General features: G+C 40.2%; 1 protein-coding gene across 1 annotated transcript in view; it reads right to left on the bottom strand.

The window, feature by feature from the left end:
• Positions 1 to 1,470: 1,470 nt before the first annotated feature.
• The window catches only part of LOC142817350 (sodium-coupled monocarboxylate transporter 2-like), a 38,020-nt gene continuing 17,291 nt past the window's right edge, over positions 1,471 to 22,199 (bottom strand). The window contains exons 5-12 of the mRNA XM_075894378.1: positions 17,734 to 17,822; positions 13,748 to 13,857; positions 9,418 to 9,485; positions 7,564 to 7,650; positions 6,156 to 6,328; positions 2,775 to 2,878; positions 1,928 to 2,025; positions 1,471 to 1,857 (exon numbers count right to left, since the gene is read on the bottom strand). Of these exons, the coding sequence (XP_075750493.1) occupies positions 1,765 to 1,857; positions 1,928 to 2,025; positions 2,775 to 2,878; positions 6,156 to 6,328; positions 7,564 to 7,650; positions 9,418 to 9,485; positions 13,748 to 13,857; positions 17,734 to 17,822 (822 nt within the window). The 3' untranslated portion in view covers positions 1,471 to 1,764. The remainder of the gene's footprint in view (positions 1,858 to 1,927; positions 2,026 to 2,774; positions 2,879 to 6,155; positions 6,329 to 7,563; positions 7,651 to 9,417; positions 9,486 to 13,747; positions 13,858 to 17,733; positions 17,823 to 22,199) is intronic.

Here is a 22,199-nt window from a genome sequence, read left to right as displayed (position 1 = left end):
CAGACCCTTTGTTATTCAAGACTGCAATTTCTCAGCAATGCTTGTAACTATACGCAGTTTCCATTATCTATCTTTGTCTTATATGTGCTTGAATTCTTACTTATACATTTTCAGTTGACTTATGTTGCCTTCCTGATTTGCGCATCTGACACTTGTTTCTTTATTTTGTCTTTTTTTCTTGTGTGTTATAAATGTTGTACCCACCCCCTCCATAATGCCCTACGGGCCCTGAGGGTATTCTAATAAATAAAATAAATAAATAACGCGCAATGATGTCAAGGAAAGTATATGGGATGTTATTGAATATAATTCCAATGTAAATGTAAAAAAAGAAAAAAAATTCACGAAAGGTTAAGTTGCTGGCGGGAGGAACCGAAACTGTTACATTCTAATGGCGGAGCCGATACTCTACTACTGATCGTCGGTGGCGGTCATGCCTATACATTCCTTATCATCATGGTCAGTTAGTTTTCTCTAATACTAGTGTTTTATTGCGCGGCCACAGAAGCAATTGAGCTTGAGGAATCACTCGGACAAGTTTAATTTCAGAGTGGCGCCTTGCTTTTTGAAAAAGATATACTAGATAACATTTTTAACCATAACTGACAGTTTTCGCTGTGTGTTCAACATGAGGACGCAAATGAGCTTGTTCATTACGCTATATCATTAGATGACCGTAAATACTTTCCGGAAACAGCCAGCTTTTAGGAGGTGAACATGGGCGAGGGCTGAAATTACCCCGTATTTTGAATAGTAAGTGTACGAGCATTTCATTTAAGCTGGATTCTGTCATAGTTCAGTGCGTGTTGCGTGTAGGGCCGTAACACTCAATTTCTCGTTGTTTGCAGTTCGACCTATATTGAATGAATGATTGAAAGAACAGATTTTTTCTGGGAAGACGTACAGAAAAACGAAGCGAAGCTTTGAGCCATTTGGCCTGACGGGGATGACCTACGCGGCATCTTCGTATGAAAGGTTTGATACGTATCATGCGCGCTTTGCTACAAATGACGATACTGTTCTGTCGGCCAAGGAGGCATTGCTTTGCCTAAGGCAGTGCCTCGTCTATGTTCTATTGGACGCATGTGGCTGGAACTGATAAAACACAGGGGTCTTGCTTGAGATGTGAATACCATGTGGCAGTAATGTCGGGAAACAGGATCTTGTGCAGGACCCAGGGCCAGTGGCCGACAGACAGACAAAATTTCTGTGTTCAAGTATGTTAAGAAAGGTTATCGTCGCGAAATTTGTAAGCCATTTCGATAAGCCAACTGCCAGGAGACGCACCACTTCCTGAGTATTGAGTGGCACTACGCTTACTTTTTGTTTTTAGTGCACGTTAGTGTAATGAAATGCCGCGATCTACATGAATGCACAGTGTGTTACAAGAGACTCAAGTCAACGTAAGTCAGAAATAAAGCACTTGAAGGCACAAAGACTACACCATCGATGTTTTATTAGTAATCGTCTCACACATACTGTTAATTGTTGTTGTTGTAAGGGTGGATTAAGTTACATGCAATAAGTGATCTAAAATAACGCTGTGCCCTTGCGATAAGAGCAAAAAAGTTTGAGGCCTGTGTACTTCGTCTTAGGTCACGTTAAGAAAACCCACATGGTTCAAGCTTCTGGAGTCTGCATCTGCAGAGTCCCTCATATTGATATCGCGGTTTTGAATTGTTGAACACCCAATGCTATAATAATAATATTATTATTGTCTTTTGAAAATGTAGCGTCTGAGAACAGCCATGTAGCGTACCGTGGTCACGACCAAAATCTTGTGGTGTGCCTCACTACTGTTTTGCTGATAAGCTTTGTGTTATGATGATCTTCGTCGGTCACTGGAGCATTTACGTCCTGTAAAGATGTGAGAGATCAGAGCTTATTGAATAAACTGCACCAAGCTGACTGACACAAAGATACAAACCTCAAATTTCTCTTTACGGCAAAGATGGATGATGTTCATCCAGAAATTTATAGTGGAGTCGTAACACAAATTATACTGCCATGTTTTCTTCATTTCACCTGAATCGCGAAAAGATAATTTACAGCATTAGGAAATTAGGAATTCACAGTGAAGTCGTAACACAAATTATGCTGCCATGTTTTCTTCATTTCAGTTGAATCGAAAAAATATAATTTACAACATTAGGAAATTAGAAAATTGCAGTGGAGTCGTAAAACAAATTATACTGCCATGTTTTCTTCATATCACCTGAATCTCAATAAAAATAATTTACAGCATTAGGAAACGCGTCAGGTGCACTCAGTCACTCAAAACGTCGTTATTTGTTTTGTTGTACTATGTTAACGGGAACTAGAGTGGTTAAGTGCAACATAAAGATGTAGTTTAAAGCACTCTGTCCATAACTATATTGCAGATTTTAGCAGGTTGTCCTGAAGTAGACCCTACAGAATTCGGTCGCTTCGTGCGATGCTTTTCTATTACCGTTATTAGAAAAACCGTTCTTACAGAAAACTCAACTTTTTATAAAGCTTCAAAAACACTCATAGATAAATGCATATATGCCCACTGAGCCAGTTCTGTTTTTTTATTGATCAAAACGTGTGTTACGGATAGTTTATTTTTTTGCGGAGTTTGTGGTAGGTGCACTGAGCAAATGCTTAGCTTCAAAGTCTGGAAGGTGCATTCTGGGCTTAGATACGCGCACAATTTGTGTTTCTCGAAAAATTCAGAAAAAGTAGGTGCTTGTAATGACTAAATTTCAAAAAAGGCAACCAACATAGTAACTATATGAGAATCTTTACATCACCTGTAACAGCACTCAGAGTGACTCCGATGAGAATTGTTGCAAATATAGCAAAAAAGCTAGCCCATAGGTAAGACAGACGAAAAAGGATGAATTGTTCTTCGAGGCTGCAAAACGATAAAAAAAACGGCATTCTTACCAGCATCTCTTCCTACTAAGCCAATGAAAATTCGGGAGATCCCACATACCTTAAAGATCGCCGTTATGTCAGGCATGCAGGTAGAAAGGGAACGTGTTGTGATTTTCTTTTTCAGCGACACGTCGTGAAGTAGCGCGAAATATATGTATAAATGTTGCGCGCACAAACATATGTTGAAGCATTGCAGATACTTATTCGCCAGTTGTTTAAACTTGCGCAACAAAGCAAACACTAACGTCAGTATTAGCAACACCAGGAGCGATAACTATATATGAAGCACTGGTGCTCGCGAGGATGGTAGCCATGGACACCGCTACATAAATCAACTTCAGCGCATTGCACCTAACTACAATTGACGTTAACCTAACGGGACGGCTGTATTGTAGGAATACTATCAGCGTCAAATGAAACCTGAACAGCGGTAAGCCTTCGGAATGGTATGGTACGTGCCGTACAGATATCACGGCGAACAGGCACGCGCAAATGCGCAGAGCTGCCGAACAGTATGCGCGCGCCTGTCAACGTTGTTAACGTTGATAACTCGACGGCGCACATGCACTATACCATCGCGAAGGCTAGCCGTTGTTCAGGTTTTGTTTGACGCTGATAGTACATATATAATGTTTATATATTGGTTAGCTAGAACTGCAACTACAATCGATGTTTCCCGACAAATTAGCGTCTATTTTAAAAGTAGTTCCCGAGACCTGGCGTGACCCAAGAGTAGAATGTTTTATTACCATGCAGAATGTTTCGATTTGACTCCTGCTGGGATCCTGATATTGGTTCTTTGCATTCGTCAGGCCTACGGTGTTCATCTGAAGTTTTTCTGAAAGCTCACGCGTTAAAACTGTCCATGTTTGGTCTTGTCGCTGCCGAGTAGATTAACAAGTGTCAATAAGCTGTGGCACATACCCGCATACCATTGGCACCTACCCGTCTGTGGGTTTGGGCCACTTTCTGGTGGTAAGCGTTTGACAACGTACGCGACGGGATCTTGACATTATTGATGTCTTGACCAGCGAGCCATATTCTTCAAGCCATGTTACTCTTTCATGTTGGTTTCCGTTCACACAAAGTCAAGGGGGTGATCGTGAGAGCGCCCAGACGTAAGCGGCTAGACAATTAGATATACAGATAAGTTGATAGACGCCAAAAGTGCCTATAGCACGCAAATAAATGTTCGGCATGAAATATTTTCATTGCATGCCCACAGCGAGAATATACAGCAATTGTAGTATGCTTGATATGAAAGCACTAAAGCACAAACAGTATGAGTCTGCAATAAAGAAATGAAATATCCACAGACTTGCTAGCTTATGGTAGCGGTTTTACAACGCACACATGTTTTCATAAGTTAGAAAGGTGATACAACTTTGTGAAATGTACCAACTTCTCTAAATCCAATGGGATGCAATTAGGGCTGATAGAGAATCTTACCAGAATAACGGTAAGTTATATAAAAAAGAAATTTTCAGACGAAAGGTTTTTTGGGAGAGTAGATTTAATGCAAAAAAAACTTAATTGAGACACAATCTCTCTCGGAAACGTGTTTTGCTGTGCAGAAGACGTATGGTTTTTCTTTTCACAATACAGCAGTGTTTTACGTATAGCATTGCAAGTATTTGATTAGAAGCAAGCAGCTACGTTTTATTGTATTTTCTAACATTGGTGATTTCGTTTTCAAAATTTTGATCTTTGGCGTTAGCGAACATTTTTTGTAATTTCTTACCAGTAATCATTTACAATATACATATCTTTTCGTAAAATGAAGTTGTAACCAGTCTACTTGGGCAGTTCCCGTTCAACATATTGAGTGAGAGCTCTGTACAAACTCGTGATCCTTTTATAGGGGAAGTGCCTACATAGCGTTTTATATCGGTCTTACCTGAACGTCAACAGCAAATCGCGACATTTCATGTGTCAGATGGGCACTAGTATTGAAGCACTGCTCATGATGGTGAAACGCACATACAGAATGAGTACGTCTGAAGAATACAGAAAAAAGCAATGCTTCGAACTGGAAATTTTATTTAGAAAACAATGTCCTCATATAGATTAGATTATCGTATGGTGTCGCTAAAAATTTTTAATTAACCACTAGGCAAAAAATATCATTGTTAATTCAGACACAGACTAAGAAACATCATAAGAAGATTGTATTTTAGTCCCTGAGCGAACTTACGCTGCTTGCTTCAGATGAATGGGCACCAACGAGTTGGCAATCATTCACTTTTAAACCACCTGATCTCAGAGTGAATTTAGCAACACGAGGTATAAACACCCTATGCCCCCACAACAATGGAAGGAAAAGAACAAAAGAAACACAAATAAAACCTAATTTTTTCTTTCCCTCTTAAGAAAGAACCTCATATTCACAAATATTTTGCATTAGACACATTGGACTGCCGATGATCAAGATACAGGTCAGTATGAGTGATGCTTAGAGAGGAGCCACAAAGATAGCAATGGTTGGGCACAGGCATAACATGTCATATTTATTGGTGAAGGTGGCACTGAGGTAGGAGGTGCGTGTACGATTCTCTGCTAAAAAAGTTTTGCTAAATAATACAGAAAGAGGGAAAGAACAGAGATCAGGCAAGGGGCGGTATTGAACATGGCACCATGTTCGGCGGCTGCAAAAGCGTTGTGTATACAATGTTCTCTTCGCATGCGAAAAGCTATTCATTGGCCAAGCAGGTCGACATCTAAATGAACGTCTTTGCAAACATGAACGGTCATTGAAAGGAGCCCCGTATTATCATTTTGCGATGCACTGTGAAAAATCCGCATGGCAACCCCGCTTTGATAAAGTTCCAATCTTTCCAACGCGTAGCAATCTCAATTGGAGGATAAAGCATAGAGGCTTTCAGTATCAGGAAACATGCCAGGGGTTGCTCTCTGAATGTGAGGTTTTTACTCTTCGGGAAAGAATAGAAATAAAGGCGTTTTCTTGTTTTATAGTTGCGGTGAGGCCATGCATAACTTATATCTCTTGTTTGTTTGTTCCTTTATTTGTAATAACGTGGTTATTTATCGTTTTTTATCGCCGACGTACATGTGCTTTACAATTTGAGGAAAACAATTATAAACGTAAACCATTACTTAACTTTTGTGACGTGTAAAATTGTAATATTGAAAACAGATCAACACATTGATGTATGTGGTAGGAAAAAATCACGAAGTCAGTTACCGGGATATAAGATTCAATTCTGTGTGCAATGAAGTGACATGATACGGCTTACGATTTGGGGCTGTCGAAGAATGTCGCATTGATCACTGGTGGAATGCTACTTCTATTCTCAGGGCAGCTCTCAAGTGACACTTTCATTCGGGGAGGTCTTCGTCCACTTTGAATAATAGAAGTGATGTGGCAGAGTTGGTAGATGACCATTGTAAGTGTCGCCACACCGGCCCCCTGCGTGACCATTGCTTTTATGCTTTGAGAAGATACTACATAGCACGAGTGGTCAGCGCGAACAGTCAACGCGTCTATAACAAAATAACCTTTAACTTTGTCAACATTGTGCATACATCATGAAAGGGTACTTGTTTTTCTTATATGAACACATCAGAAGAAGATGACTTGTTAAAAGGTTATGCCATTTGGTTCACTCATTATGAATCCTCAGCGCAGCATTTCCAATTGGGTAGCAGCATAACTGCCTTTTAAGGGAGGCGTACAATTTTAAATATGGCATTTAGCTCCTCAATTTCTTGCCTACTCACTGAATTATTCACGTTCCTATTTCGATATCATGTCTACTTGATCTTCACTATTCGGTCCACAATGTCACTGCCGGTGGTGTGTGCGCTGCTCCGTCCGAATTTTGAATAGGAACAGGTGGCCACTAACGGCAAAAAAAGTCGGTGAAGAAGTGTAGCAGAGTAATTAAATGTAGCGAATTATGAACTTGTTTTTGTCAATATGCATCCTGAAGACAATAGAATGGCATCTTCAATAGCAGTGAAATATTAGAGGTTCATTCAGTGCTCAAGTTGTCTCTGAAATGAGGACAACACGAGGAAGTATAATAATAATATTATTATATAGGAAGCCAGAAACCTACTTATTTTCTACTCTATGTCGCTATCGAAATGATGTGGTACTTCTTAGGTTAAGTAAGACAATTTTTCTCTACTGGCAGTCTACTACTTAAGTTACCCAATATGCATTGTGTAGCAATGCAGCATGCAAATATGTTGGTGCACGTGTACCTCAGATTTTACAGAAAGTATTGATATGAATGCCTTTCGTCAACTATTCTTCACCCCAAATAATTAACAGAAGCCTTGCTTTGACGTTTTCAGTGAGTCTGCAAGGAACCTCAAATACATCCTGGGTAATAACGTGCTTGTAATAAGTTTAATTTGCACAGCGTTGTTTGAGCAGTTGCAATTGCAGTGTTGCGGGCTCTGTGAGCCTTATTTTTTATCACTTTAACCTCGTACACCTCATAAAGCTCAAGCTCAGGATTATTATTATTGCGGAAGTAAGTAGGCTCTTAACAGATAAGGCGCAGCAAGCACCCATATACCCCCTTAGGAATCGCAATAAACAAACCTAGACAGTCACTTAAAGTGCAAGTACGAGACTTCAAGCATCGCTATTCATCTAAATCAGGTATACCACCAGCACGATACAGCACATACCTTTGAATGTACAAACGGAAATAACACAGCCAGGAGACATAGCCCTACGAATGGTGCCGTGATGCCATTGTAGACCATCAGGAATGCCTGCAGCCAGAATCGAGTTTTTAGACTGGGTGTTGGATCGGAGAAGGCCACAGTGCCGAAAACAAACTTTAGGAGTGAGCCATGATTATGTGTGAAGTGTTTGTTTACGTATGTAATTAAGAATCATATCAATGCTACCGACAATAAAAACTAATAAGTATATGCCAAAAGATTTTGGCCCATTCGATTGAAAAACCATATTCTAAAGTACGTGGATGTTAAACTGGAATGCAAAACACAAATAAACATATTCACACCATGCCCGCAAATATTGAAATATTGACATCGTACTTTCAATTTACGCTTAGAGTTTGCATATGTGGCGAGAGCCTTCAAAAGCAAATGAACGAGTTGCTGTAAGGGTGATGCGTTATGAGAGTTACGACACAAGATTATGGTGTTGAGGAAGTTGAAGTTAACTAACCTCTACATTATAATAGAATCGCATTGATGCCACTCAGAAGTCGACCAGCAGCATCGTTCACAGCTAAAAAACGCTAAAACATATGTGCTAGCATGACCTCCTGGAAACCAAAATAAATTCTATAGAAAGTGGTTGCGCTTGAGTTCGCTTTGATAAATATCTACTGTGCTGTTGCGGGGTGAAAGCAACTGCTTCGATTCAATTCTTATTGATTCACGCTCTTTCTAGGTACTTGAAGCAGTGCTGGTGTAGTGTGACCTTCCTATTCACAAAAATGATGACACTTTTGGTTGTTTCAGTCAAAATATACTGCAAATATAATTGAATTATAGCAAGAATACAATGAAAAATATCTTTTTAGGACAGAACAACTTGTAAGTCAGACATCCAGAGAGTTTTGGAGTAATTACGTGCATTATCACCTTTTCAAGCATTGCTTGAAAAAGGTGGTATTGCTTGAGAAGGTGGTAATCTCTCATGTGCTCTGGAACATTACCACATGCTATCGCACCTTCAGCAAATACTAATAACGGAAAGATTGTAAGCCGTGTGCGGCTTCCTCCCAGTGGTGAAATTAATTATGTTCACTGACATACCAAATGCACTATATTGTCACGAGTCCAGACCATGGTGGCTTCGTATTAGGCGTAGTGTGGTCGCTGTGGCCGAGAAACGAAAGCGCATAATCGAGCTTCGACTAACTTATCTAATGAAAAACGAGTACCTAGGGCAGCCCTTTCACACTTAGCGACGTTCAGCGGGGCTTAAGGGCTCTAAAGTGGATACTATGCAAACGTTTTAAAGATGTTCAAACTGCTGTCAAGTAATGTAGGCTTATTAACGTATGCGAAGTTTTGCGACGTAGCGGCATGAAAGTGATACTGCTGCGTTGCTGCCAATACTGACGTAGCGCTTTATTAATTGAACAATAACGAGACAAAAATAACACCTGTTAAATAAATAGTTATTGGTGGCATATCGTTAGTATAACGACTGAGCATAGTCAGTTGGAGAGGTAGGCTGTGGCATACAAACTCCTTCCTCACGCGTTACGTAATGGGTGACAGAGCAAACCCTGACCTCGAACAAGATTGCTCGTTACACTATATGCCTTAAAGTTAAGAGCATTCAGCAGCCAGAACAAGTTACCGTTATTTCGTCCTCGTTCAACTGTAAATTATTGACTCCCATGATTTATTTTAGGAGTCCAAGTACGTGACTTTAGGATTTCATAGGATATAGTTATATAGTAACATATATGTTTTTTATCGTCGATGTAACTTGTAAGAAACTGCCTTGCCTTTTCTTTTTTCTAATACTAGGAGGTATATGTGCTGACTTACCCTTGTGACAGAACCCATGTGTGCGCATAGCATGCTGTAAAGTGTCATTACTATGCCCAAGCCAAAAGCTGAAATAAAGCACAACGTCTGTGTTCAGCGTTTTTCGAGTATTTTTTTATGAAAATAGAAATGACATTTTTTGACACTTAGGTGGAATATCCACAATTTAATGTATGTCTTTGAACTCTGAAAAGTTATCAGTCTTCCCTGTACCTGAAGCTTGTTAAAGAACTTGTAACTATTTGTTGCCAATAAATTATCTATATTCATTATTCTAATGAAAGGACTATGCTGCAAATCGTATTTTTATTTTCAACATGCTAAACATGTTATGTAAAATTCACAAAACAGGAGTTGTATCACGCAGGGATACTCCTTTTCTGGCCACATTTTGTTTTCATTGTGAGTTTGGTTAACTTTTTGAGTGGGAGTCCGTACATTTCTGATAGAATGCATTAAAATTTGCCATACTTTAAAATGTTCTGAAAGTAAGCGATACAGAAACAAAGCTTCTGTTTTAAATTGTATATTTTATCATGGGCGTGTGTGGGATCTTACAAGCTTCATTTTAATGCAAAACCACGGGGGAACTGAAATGCGGCATGAAAAACCTCGTTAAGAAATCTTTATGAAAGAAGAAGTATAGCAAACAAACCATTATTTAGAACACATAGAAACACATCTGCTGTTTTATCATGAATGTGTTTTCGCCCAGGGCACGACAAGATTATACGGGTTTCCGTTACAAAATCGCGTCCATGAAATACCTATCGCAGTGAAGAACAAGAAGAAAAAGTGTCTTTGATTTGGATGCATCGGACTGGGAGTCGAAATGGCGAACCCGGTCAGTGCCAATAGGTGCCACGTACTCTACTCACTGGGCTGCCTACGCTCAAGCATGGAGGTTTAAAAGCGCTCCATTTTTTCTGCGCCTTTTACCCTTTGCGATTGACCTTGGCGGGTGGTTGGTGGTGTCGCAATCTGGAATCAATAAAGTGAAAGCGCTGCAGTGAGGTACTAACGAGCACCGACAGTAAGTGCTTCGTTAGTTTGAGCATTCGGTTGAAAGAAAATAGCAGTAGTAAGAAACTTTATTAGAAGAGTCATTGGTTTCCTTAGCGGGATGCATCAGACCGTGCCTCGTCGCCACCTCGTACGCGCGTTTGAAGGTCCGCATCTGCCCATTTAGCCTTATGTCATGAGGATTTTCTCTCTGGTCTTACTGGAAGGCGACTGTCATAAGACTTCTGGTAGGAGAGGGTCATTGCTGCGTCTCAATATGATGATCACTCATTTAGAGTCGTGGGCTGTGTTTTACAAAGGTGCAAGTATATGCGAAGAGGGCTGGGTAGATGTGTCGATAGACGTACGAGCACGGAGTGAGGTGGTTTGAAGCCACCGATAAGTGATTTGTTTAGCTTTGTTTAGTTGCTAGTGGGGAGCTGGTGTTGCTAACCTTGTTAGTTCGTAGCGTTGCGGATGTCGCAAAATATGAAGAGTGGTTCGTTTGCTTCCCCGCCTTGACAAGAAGTCTGGCCCACCGCTCGGCGTACGAATCCTTGAGCTTGTCCGTGGACAGCAGCCTTCCACAGGCTGCCTGCGCGTCCTGAAACCCAGACGAGTTGGATGAAACGGAGATCTTTATCATCGGTGCTGCTGGCAGCGGTGTTGCCTGAGGTTCTGCTTTCCATTTGGGGCAGATGACGGATGATTCATGCCATGGTGCGGCAGATCATGCCACGTGCAAATCGGATGATGGCAGATTCAGAGTCACTGATGTCTGTCGAATCTGGCCGATGCAGCAAGGGCCATGACAGCTTTTTCAGTCTCGATTGGGTCTTGTGTGCCTATGCACTCTGTGCCTAGTGTGGTAGGCTCACTATAAACTGGAGTCCGTTTCGCCGACACACTGTTTGCATAGGCCTGTCTGGGGGCTCCATATTTCGCCGCATCGACATGAGAAGCGTTTGTGTCTATATTGTAAGCACTGTGAAGGCTTCTGGCGCAGACTGACCGTGATCGTCTACCATTTCAATGCCGGCCAGCATAGTTTTCGGCAGCGACTGCATTTTGAAGCGTTTTCTCATCTTGAGTGGTAGCCAGACCAAGTCTGATCTGGTCGGTGATGAAAAAATGTCGATACATTGGAGTATCTATCTTTCGGTGTCACTGCCACGCAGTCCTTTCATTTGTGTAGTTGGGTGAGCTTTGATGACTTCATGTAATGTAGTGTGACTTCCACGGACAAGGATTTCCGTTGTCGATGAAGCGCGGCAGAGCCCCAGGGATATCTTGTGGACTGTGCGTATCACGTAACTGATCCTTGTAGGTACGAATGAAGAAAATGAGTGTATAGTAAAGTGCTCGTTTTCTTTTATATTATTGTTTTGAAGGCATTTAACGACTCAAGAAGTTCTTTTTTCCCCATGACCTGCTTGCTCGCCGATATTCTTGCTCAGAGCCGGGCAGTCTGAGTGATGGTGACCGCAAGCCTCTTTAGTGAGACGGTATTGCTCCTTCCGGTTTGTACGTGAATGTGAAAAGCTCGCTCATGTGCTGTGCTGTCGGTATTTTGGATTCGTCGATACTGATACTGATGGTTGCTGGTGGTGGGTGTTTAAACCTGCGGTAGTCAGGAGGACGAAAAAACGCAAGTTCGTATTTCTCCACAGAACATTCGAAACACACACGGGTGATGTATAGGGCTATGGTGCCGACGGCTCGTTGCAGTGACTCCTCGATATATACGCCGGAGTCAATAGTGATTTATACCGTTACATATTCCACGTACAAATAATTCCTTATGTTAGGGATGATGTCCAGTCAGTTACAAAGTTGACTCATCACAAGGTTGACTAGGAAAGGCAAAACAACGGTTCAGAGTGGCGTGTCTTTGTTGGACAGGGCAAGTGTCTTCGTAGCATTGCTGTCATTCAGGGGAAGTTCCACAGGCCAGTGGGTAGGAAGAAGCACATGTAATTGTAAGCACGTGCGCCAGAGTTTGTTCCAGCCAACTGTTCTGCTAATATTCATGCGTAACGTTATCGAAAGTGTGGCAGCTTGGGCTAGTTTTTGTGGCATGACGATAGTTATAGCGCGAAAACAAAACGACGACACAGAGACAGGAAACGTTCGTGTCTTTCGTGTCCTTCCTGTCTGTGCGTCGTTTTGTTTTCGTGCTATAACTATCGTTATGGAAAGTCTTGCGCATTTATACACCTAGCCACGACCGCGGACGTGCACGTACGGGGTCTTCCTATAGATCGTGGTGGATTTGTAACAACGCATCTTGAGTACACAAACAGGCGTGAACACCAAGCATGGTTGACAGGAAAAGGTCTGGTACTTCTTAGAGTTGTTTTAGACACACCAGGATTGCTGAAAGAGAGATACGCCAGTGGGTAGCGGAACGCTTTTCGGTGTTGACGCCTCCAGCTGCGAAGGATGCCTCTCGCGTTCTCAAAGCGCTACATGGGATATTCCTTGGTACGTATTAGGTTGCCGTATTACTTGAGAGCGCAAACATTGCCCTTTTGTTGTATCGGCAACGCTTGGATTGAGTACACACAGAGTTTCTGTGTTATGTGGTTGTTGACGACATCTTTGCGTGGGATTCAGCATATGTCATGCACAAGTCTTGTCGTGCCCAGGCGTTTGGAGGAGCTACTCCAAACGTTAAGTTACAATCTCTGGCGTTAGTGTTTGCGGTGGTTATTCAGCAGTAGCCGTCAAAGTGTGATGAATCAACACCGAGTCGTTCTATAACGGTCTTACACCAAGATACATTATGCATCTTCTCGTATATCAGTGTCCAAAAGCCAGTCAACGATACACCTATGAACATGTGGTCCTCTTTTGTGTCCTAATATTTTATATGACGCTGGTATTCTAATTATACGGCTGGTGCGATAAAGACTGCTTTGTTCACATGTCCAGACTTGCCAGGTAAACCCCAGATACTCCAAATCTTAAACAGTACAAACTGTTCAAAGGTTAGTTGAACCAGTAACAGGCTATACAATAGTTCTTGGGAAACCGGCTGGTCAAAAATTTGACGCTTCTAAACTCCTTGATCAGGATATTTTTATTAGTGAACGCCCAAAACAAGTCATTTCATCCGTGTAAGCTGGTTAAGTGAAAGGTATATATTGCACGATTTGTAGGGCACCGCAATAATTCCTGTGGCAATAATGCTGTACGAAGAGGACAGGATGTCGCTGACAGTGGTGGAAGAGACACGGACGGTAAGTGAAAATGACCCTACATGAAACTTCCTTTTTAATCCTTTGGTATGAAGTGAGACTAGCGAAGCAAGAACAGTTTCTCTTACCCGTTCCACGTGTAATCAGCAGCAGATGTTTCTCAGAATTCTTGTATCTGCGTGCGATCACGTCAACGTATAGAATAGCAGCTTGGGAATTTATTGTTGAGGACACTGTACTAGAAGGAGCGAAGGAAAAAGCGAGAAAGAAAGACGTGTTAACGTTTTCTTTCAAGACACGTCGATGTAGTTGTGTCAGCAGTTAGCTATCATGACTCCCGTACATCTATCTATCTATCTATCTATCTATCTATCTATCTATCTATCTATCTATCTATCTATCTATCTATCTATCTATCTATCTATCTATCTATCTGTCTATCTATCTATCTATCTATCTATCTATCTATCTATCTATCTATCTATCTATCTATCTATCTATCTATCTATCTATCTATCTGTATGTCTGTCTATCTATCTATCTATCTATCTATCTATCTATCTATCTATCTATCTATCTATCTATCTATCTATCTATCTATCTATCTATCTATCTATCTATCTATCTATCTATCTATCTATCTATCTATCTATCTATCTATCTATCTATCTATCTGTATGTCTGTCTATCTATCTATCTATCTATCTATCTATCTATCTATCTATCTATCTATCTATCTATCTATCTATCTATCTATCTGTATGTCTGTCTATCTATCTATCTATCTATCTATCTATCTATCTATCTATCTATCTATCTATCTATCTATCTATCTATCTATCTATCTATCTATCTATCTATCTATCTATCTATCTATCTATCTATCTATCTGTATGTCTATCTATCTATCTATCTATCTATCTATCTATCTATCTATCTATCTATCTATCTATCTATCTATCTATCTATCTATCTATCTATCTATCTGTATGTCTGTCTATCTATCTATCTATCTATCTATCTATCTATCTATCTATCTATCTATCTATCTATCTATCTATCTATCTATCTATCTATCTATCTATGATTCGCCTAGCTGCTTACGTCCGCGTAACGTTGTCATTGTCTCTTTAACCTGATATATACTAAAACTGACCTAGGAAAGCGTGAATGCTTGATGAGCATGAAGAGCAAATTAATTTTTATAACGATGGTCAGAAACCGACATCACTGTGCCAAATTGAAAAAAAAAGCACTAATCTTCTCTCAAATTTACTTTCTATTACTGTAACAATCATGCCAGTATTTACGACATTGAGTGGGAGGGTTCATTTAGTTGTCTAAACTGAGTTAACGCTAAACAATGCCATCCAATTCAGCTGAAGGCCATTTGTGCAATTTTTCCGTGTACGAGCTTCGATTTTCGCCAAGGGTTACAGTGAGTTGCGCCTCGCGCGGTTTTCCACACCGCTATCAGTTGAGCCTGGTGTTGCAACTGCTGCCTTCTATCTTCTTCCTTTACTCTTTAATCGTCGATTTGTCTTGGCAAGCATAGGCGAATACGTAGCACACCGGAGCGCTGGCCAGATTGTGCAGTAAGCATTGTAAGCGATGTCTCAATGAACGAGCTGCACACCTCACATTGTGCTACATGTGAGGCAATAGACCACAGTTGCTTCTCTGTGCAGCACTGGCAATGTAAACATATCAATACGAAATTATAAGGGTGTGCATGAACTAGGCGCATTGTGGAATTTCGTACGTCACCACGAAACTGCATATCTGCAAATCTAGCCTCACTGCTGGTTAGGGAGAATATCAGAAGTATCTAGTTGGAGCAGCTTGCAAGTGACAGCATCGCGCATTAGGCTACTCATCGCCTCACTCGCACAGTACTTTGCTTCGACTACAGCCACAATTATGAAGCTTTATGATTTCTTCAGTGGATGACTTCAAGTGAGGTTTGCAGCGGGTTTTTAATAGGTTACACCGTGTGTCTGAAGATTTTTTTTGTCGTAAGAGACTTGGTGTTCTTTTTATGTGCTGATGAGGTGGAAAGATGAAAACGAGTTAGCATTGTGAAAGAATCATCTGCAAGATATTGATAGTTTAATCAGAGTGATTTAAAATTATACCACTTTGCAGGTTATTGTAAACAAGTTCGTGGTAACATCGTGAGTTTCCTAAATAACTAGTTAGCGCCTTAGTATATTAGAAAATTTACTTTTTCGTTATTCAGTCGTAGCTCGACTTGCCAACGCTCTCATGAAAACCTATTGGCACTGTTTTATCTCTATATCCCACAGCAACGTAGTTTGGTTGTTGTCTTGTTCCTTCCACGCTACTCAACACTTCATCTCTTTGCCTCATTAGATCTTCGCCGAACATTTTTCTAAGGGTAATGCATTTTTTACTCGAGTTGCCAGCCATGTACTCCGTTATTACCATATTACCAGACAGTTTGCTACAGCTGTATTTTCATAGTGTCAGCCCAAAGTATATAAGTATGTCCACATTTTGTTGTCTCTGTTTAGGCGCTTTAAATCTTCGGGATTTTCCGAGGTTGCTTTGTGACGAAGTCACGTTAAATGGAATGCGTCAGGATGGCACTAAAAAGAAAGTGCTATCGATCGCTATTCGCAGTGTACATTTACGGAATCTTAGACCTTCGTAAGTATTTTGACCTATACAAATATCATAAAATATGCCTGACCAGTGCCTACGAGCTTTCAAAGCTCTAATTACAAATGAAAAGGTCAGCGAAACAAAAGGCGAATAAGAGTAATAGGCAACATTGGCGGTGGCACTTTACAAGTAACTTCACCGTCAGTAGCGCGGTACGTTTCTTGTAACTCAATAAAGTACTAATTATCTTGCAAGTGTAAGGGGTAACGTACTTCTGTTAAGCTTTCTTGGAAACGAGAAGTGGTAAGCTGCCCGATACTTTCTATTTCTAGAATCTCATGAGTTGTACTCATAGCTCCTTTCTTTCGTCAGTTAACCTTTTCTTGAGCTAGCCCCGACGTTGTTTCGTCGCAGTGATGGAATGCTGTCTGCCTGTCAAGCAGCAAAAAATAAATCACGCGCGATATTGGTATTGCTATAGGGTAAATTAGGATGAAGAGGAAATCGCAGAGCTGCCCGAAGACAGCTATGAACTCCTGCAGTCGGTTAAATTCAAAATTATTTTGTAATGACTAAAACCTTGCTCCTGCAATTCTGTAGCGCCATTTGTCAAGCCTGTTACCAAAATAAATTTGGTGTGTGTGCAGCTGCGGCAACGTTTTTTAATTATTAAAGGCACGTAGGAGGATGGGTGACTTTCAAACTATCTCATTAGCACTCGCAAATGTTGCTGTATATACGCAAGTTGTAGTGAAAAAAGTCTTGTTTACTTATAAAGATGTGTTTTCTGGAAAGCATGTCTCTGAAGCATTTGCCCATTCCTAAATATATTCACTTTTTTCTTAGCAGAAGCTCAACTCCGAAAGAGCTGTCTATTTGCCGAGAGGAGTGATATTTTTTCTGCGCAAAGCATCGATGTCATCTCAGTTTGTGTTTATTAGTTGCAATTGTTAATAATAGTTTCCCTACGTATCATAGGTTGAAGCTTTTTGTATGTTTCAATTTTCGATGTTCCATAAAATTTTATTTCTTATTTCACGACAAACTTTTGGCCACCATTAAATTGCTGGTATTTCGAGCAATTATCAAAAACTTTTTGTTAACTCAATATTTCATGAAAAGCTGTTGTTTGCAAAGCAGGTTTTCACGCGCAATACAAATGTGTGCTTTGTTAAAAGCGCTCTAAGTGTTCCTGCAGCGAAGACGCACTCATTAGAAATTCTGACAAAGAAATAACTGCGCAATTATTAAGCGTCCCTTTTTGGCGGTCGATGGTACAGTAATGGCGCTCCGAGTTTTTTTATAAGTACTGCAGGAACGTGTCTCGTGCTTGTTAGTGTAAAGCAACGTATCCAATTTTTTAGCAATGTTCAAAACAGCGATCGTAAGTGAACGGGAAGAGAGCGTAAGCGCAATGCTCAAGTTATAACAAAATTAACTTTAAAAAAAGGCAGTTTTCGGCAGAAGAAATGCACGGTTTAATTGGTACCTTGTGGCCGCGCTCACAATACCAGCAAGAAATAGTCCGGAAAATCCAGGCACGTTTATCAGGTAGGCATTAATGTAATATGGTATTATCTGCAAGTAAACAAAAATTATAAGGATACTTCTCTAGAAGCCACCATGAAATGTTAAAAGCACTTTTCAATAACTGGATACAAATTTTTACAGTAATTTCCAATATTTTGTGTATAACTTGAGTAGTAGCTCTCAGCATAACTGAGCGATAATATCTGAAATGTTCACTAGGCAACCAGCTACGCTATGTCAGCAGCTAATGTGTTTTTTAGTCAGCAACAGATACAAATTTGCCATGCGCATTTCATGTCTTCTTTGACGATAGCGTGGTTGTAACATGTCAAAGCGTTCAAAATGTATTGCTGCTTGATAGCATGTAAGCTGACCACATTTTAGCGAATAAACTTCATAATAATAAGCGTCAGTACTGGTGCAGGTCAAAATAACAACACTGAAATAATTAATACGAGTGCGACACACAATGATGTTGGACTGTATTTTGTGTCACGTATACATGCATCCACCAACAAAGTTTTCCTTTATGACCGGTAAAACTGTGAGAAAAAAAAATGGTTATTGAGCTTTGTTTGCTTCTTCATTCACCGACCACTTCGGGAGCCGACCATGTTAATGGCCCCTAAGTTTAGCCATTCACTTCGAAAGTCATGTTTGTGGATTAACAAGTGATAAAACTTTGTGAAGAAGGAAGGTCGCTTGCAAAAGCAAAATTGTAAATATTGAATAGACGTTGCGTGATATTCTACAATTTACATCATTTCATAGTTCGTTATTAAATTCGACAAGTACTGGAAACATCACTGCAAATACGGCGATGTCGACAAAAATGTCTTTGGGTCGTTGCGACATGGTAATTGCTTAACACCATTGTATACACTTCCTTCTTTTCTGTTTTCACGCCAACACACTAACATATGAGTAACTTCTTGATGCAACTTGTTTTAAGTTATGTCAGTAGATATTTCATTTACGTCTGTTGCGGTATATTTATGTAGTCAAAATTTAGAGAGCATACCAATGTGACACGATTATCATATGTATCATGCAACCTCTAGTGATAAGTAATCGGCACGGTCAAAGCAAACCGAGTGTAGTTATAAACGTTTTGTAAACTTTCTGTTGAAATCTTACACATCTAAACCTGTGTATTCGCCCTTCAAACAACAGAGTGATTTTTTAACCGTTGAATATGTTTTTCTAGAGCTCTTCGGCTTGCGTTATTCACGTTAAATGCATAATCACTCAACATGCTACGCCACAAATGCATTGAGTACATATATGCATGTAGCTGTCTGTCGGACCAACCTTGCGGCTCTATCTATGCAAGAAAAAGAGAATAAATCAACAATGGCTACATTGAGTACCCTCATGCAACCAACTTATACTGGGGCGTGGAAAAGGCACCGCGCAAGTGATGCGCTTGACGTTGTTGCCCTTGACGAAGTGATGACCTTGACGTAGTGTCAGGTCCGCAATTGCAATGTCGTATCTTTCTCATTAATTAGGGTTCTGCTTTTTGAATTCTCCGACCATTATTTTTTCAGTGTATGCTGCTGAAATGTAGTCACGAACGAGTGTTGCGTCATCCATCGAGTTTTCGCTTGCTGCGGTGTTTCTCACTTTATTTGTCGCTATTCTTGTGTGGAAACTTTGATCTCTAAAGCCGGGAACCTAGTCAGTGGATTTCCACCGAATCGAGGATGCCATAGGACCCAGCGAGCTGATAAGATGCTTCGCAACTAAAACTGACGACCCTCCATATTGTAGCAGACATTGCAAGCTGCTTTTTTACGAAGTGAATGACAACAAATCTCAAGGGTCTAGTGAAGAATCCGAATGTCACGTCCCCTAAATTGTGTCAGGGTAGGCTTGTTATGCAATCTGTTTCTATAGAACGCACTCATATACTTAGAAATCCCAGTAAGAAAAATGGCGTTCTTCAAATGCTACTTTCACGTGTTTTTTTTTGAAAAAAAAGCAGAAAATTCTGTGCAATCCCAAGAAGATAAAAGAAAGTGACACCAGCATTTCGCAAGATTTTTTCTAAAACAGCTAGGTCGGAACAATGTTATGTGGCAATCCCAAAGTCGCAAACTGAAGAGGCAAGTGAAGTGAGCCTTTTTATGATACTTTGATTATGAAGGGGCAAAAGTACGCGTATGACAATGGCGCGAATCAAGTTGTACCCTTGACTTAACCATCACAACTTGATGGCGTAGGTCTTTCTTTCCAGTTCATCATTTGTAAGGTATCAAAAACAGAGTAGAATATTTTAACGATTTGATTGAATTGGTAAAGCCAACTGTAAGTTTAGGGAATGAATTCTTTCGAGACGGAGACATTACTGAGAGTGAAAGTGATGGGTATCGTGATAGTGATAGCAACTGTCTGACTATTTCACCACCTATTAAAAGGGAATACATTGTCATGGAGGAGGTGTGCTCATTTTAGTATAGAGTAGCCGTTTGTCGGGCTGGTGTAGGTGCCTGTAAGAGAGTGTTCCGCAAAATTATGCTTCCTAATGTCAAAGTGTTCATGAAACGTAGTTTTTATGGAATGTAGTTTTGATATAGTACTAGTTTCCCCCGTAAGCAAATTTTTGCAGGTTACAGCAATTCTCGAAACACTGCAGCTCTATAGGTTACTAATTGGCTGTGACGTCAACTTCCCTCCTCTCTAATGGCACCAACAGCCTGATAGTGTTACCGATACTGTTAACCGTCATAAAAAACTAAGAACCTACAATTTGTTTTCCTTTTGAACGAAATCTTCTGTAACCAACATGCGGACAATATATTTTAAATTTCGGACTCGCATACAACGTCACACTTATTTCATTTAAAGTGGCGTACCTGACGCATGTTATCATGACACTGTGGTGAGGCATATGCATATTAGCTACGTGAAAACCGTGAATGATCATAATAGGCGCATATTGAATTTTGAGCAGGCTAATGAGGCCTATAATAAAGATGCCTTAGATTTCTACCTGACGGTTTTTGAGACATACTTTGAGTTTGAGAGCATACACCAGTTGCGCTTATCATTTAGGTAAAAGGTGGAGGAAATATAACATCAATTCAATTAATTCTGTATATAAACCACAATGCGTTCTAAAAGCAACGTCTGCTTTACGCAGTTATTGTAGAGGCTGATACAGAAGAGGCAGATATGCTATCAGACTTTCCTAATGGTACACAGAAAATTCACGAAAATTACCAGACATTACACGCAAGGTGAAGGTTGCAGTTGGTATGGCAAAGGATTCTAACTCTGGTTCCATGCACTTTATACCAGAAAAATATTCCAAAGAACTTTGGAAGTATGTTCAATGAATGCTAGCGCTAACGTAGCTGTCTGTTTGTGATCAGCCGTGATGCTGTAAACGACGACATCGCTAAGGCGGAAAGTGTTATTCAGCATTTTCCGCATCTTTAACACAAGAGAAGGGAAACATTGAAAAAAAAAACAAGTCAGCAGGAGTACAATAGATGAGATGAATGAGATCAATGTTTCTACGCTTGACGTTGAAGGGTTGTTGCAAAAGTTAAATCCGTCAAAGGCTAGTGGCCCTGATAGCCTTGATAACTGATTTTCGCAACATTGTTCTACATCAGATTCGCCATTATTGAAGAAAATCTGCGATAGATTGCTGGAAGATTTTTTCTTCTGGATGAGTGGAAAGCTTGGGGACATTGTTCCGAAATATAAGTCAGTCGTGTACATTGTTACAAATTATCAACCGGTGTCGTCAACATCTGTTTTCGATAAGATTTGACAGTGCATTTTATACACGTCTTTTGCGGCACTTATGAATGAACACCGTTTTTTTACCCCGCGCAGCAAGGGTTTCACAAAAGCTCCTCCTGTATTACACAGTTAACAGAGTTAACACATGACATAGTAAGAACTTTGAGTCATCGACTCTCCGTAGACTAAGCATTCTTGGAGTTTCAGATGGCATTCAACACTGCATCTCATACATCACTAGTAAAAAAAGTTGCGAGTTAGAATGTACATCCAGAGAAATTTTTTCGGATAAGATCATACCTAACAAGACGAAAAAAGCTGGTAATTGTTAACGAAGCTCAAACTCGAATTTTCAATGTCACTTCTGGTGAAAGTAATATATGTTGGGACCATTGTTACGCCTCTTAAACAGAGGCGATATAAGATTGACGCTATCTAATCCGAAATTCGTTTTGTTGCTGACGATGGTGTGTTGTATAGAGAAATAAGAAGCGTGTACTATGTACTGTTACTCCCAGAAGACCTGGAAAGAATTAGTGAATGGTGTAGAAAGTGACATATGAAGTTGTCTTTAAAAGTTTCACAAGTGAACAGTTTTTACATTAGTAATATCAACTTAAAACAGGTACCTCAATGTGAATATCTCGGTACTTGTTTTACGTTTAGATT

Source organism: Rhipicephalus microplus, chromosome 5 (assembly GCF_043290135.1).
Source record: "Rhipicephalus microplus isolate Deutch F79 chromosome 5, USDA_Rmic, whole genome shotgun sequence".
Classification (NCBI taxonomy): Eukaryota; Metazoa; Arthropoda; class Arachnida; order Ixodida; family Ixodidae; genus Rhipicephalus; species Rhipicephalus microplus.
Note: the sequence above shows the minus strand (reverse complement) of the source record. Positions and strands in the feature narration are given on the sequence as shown.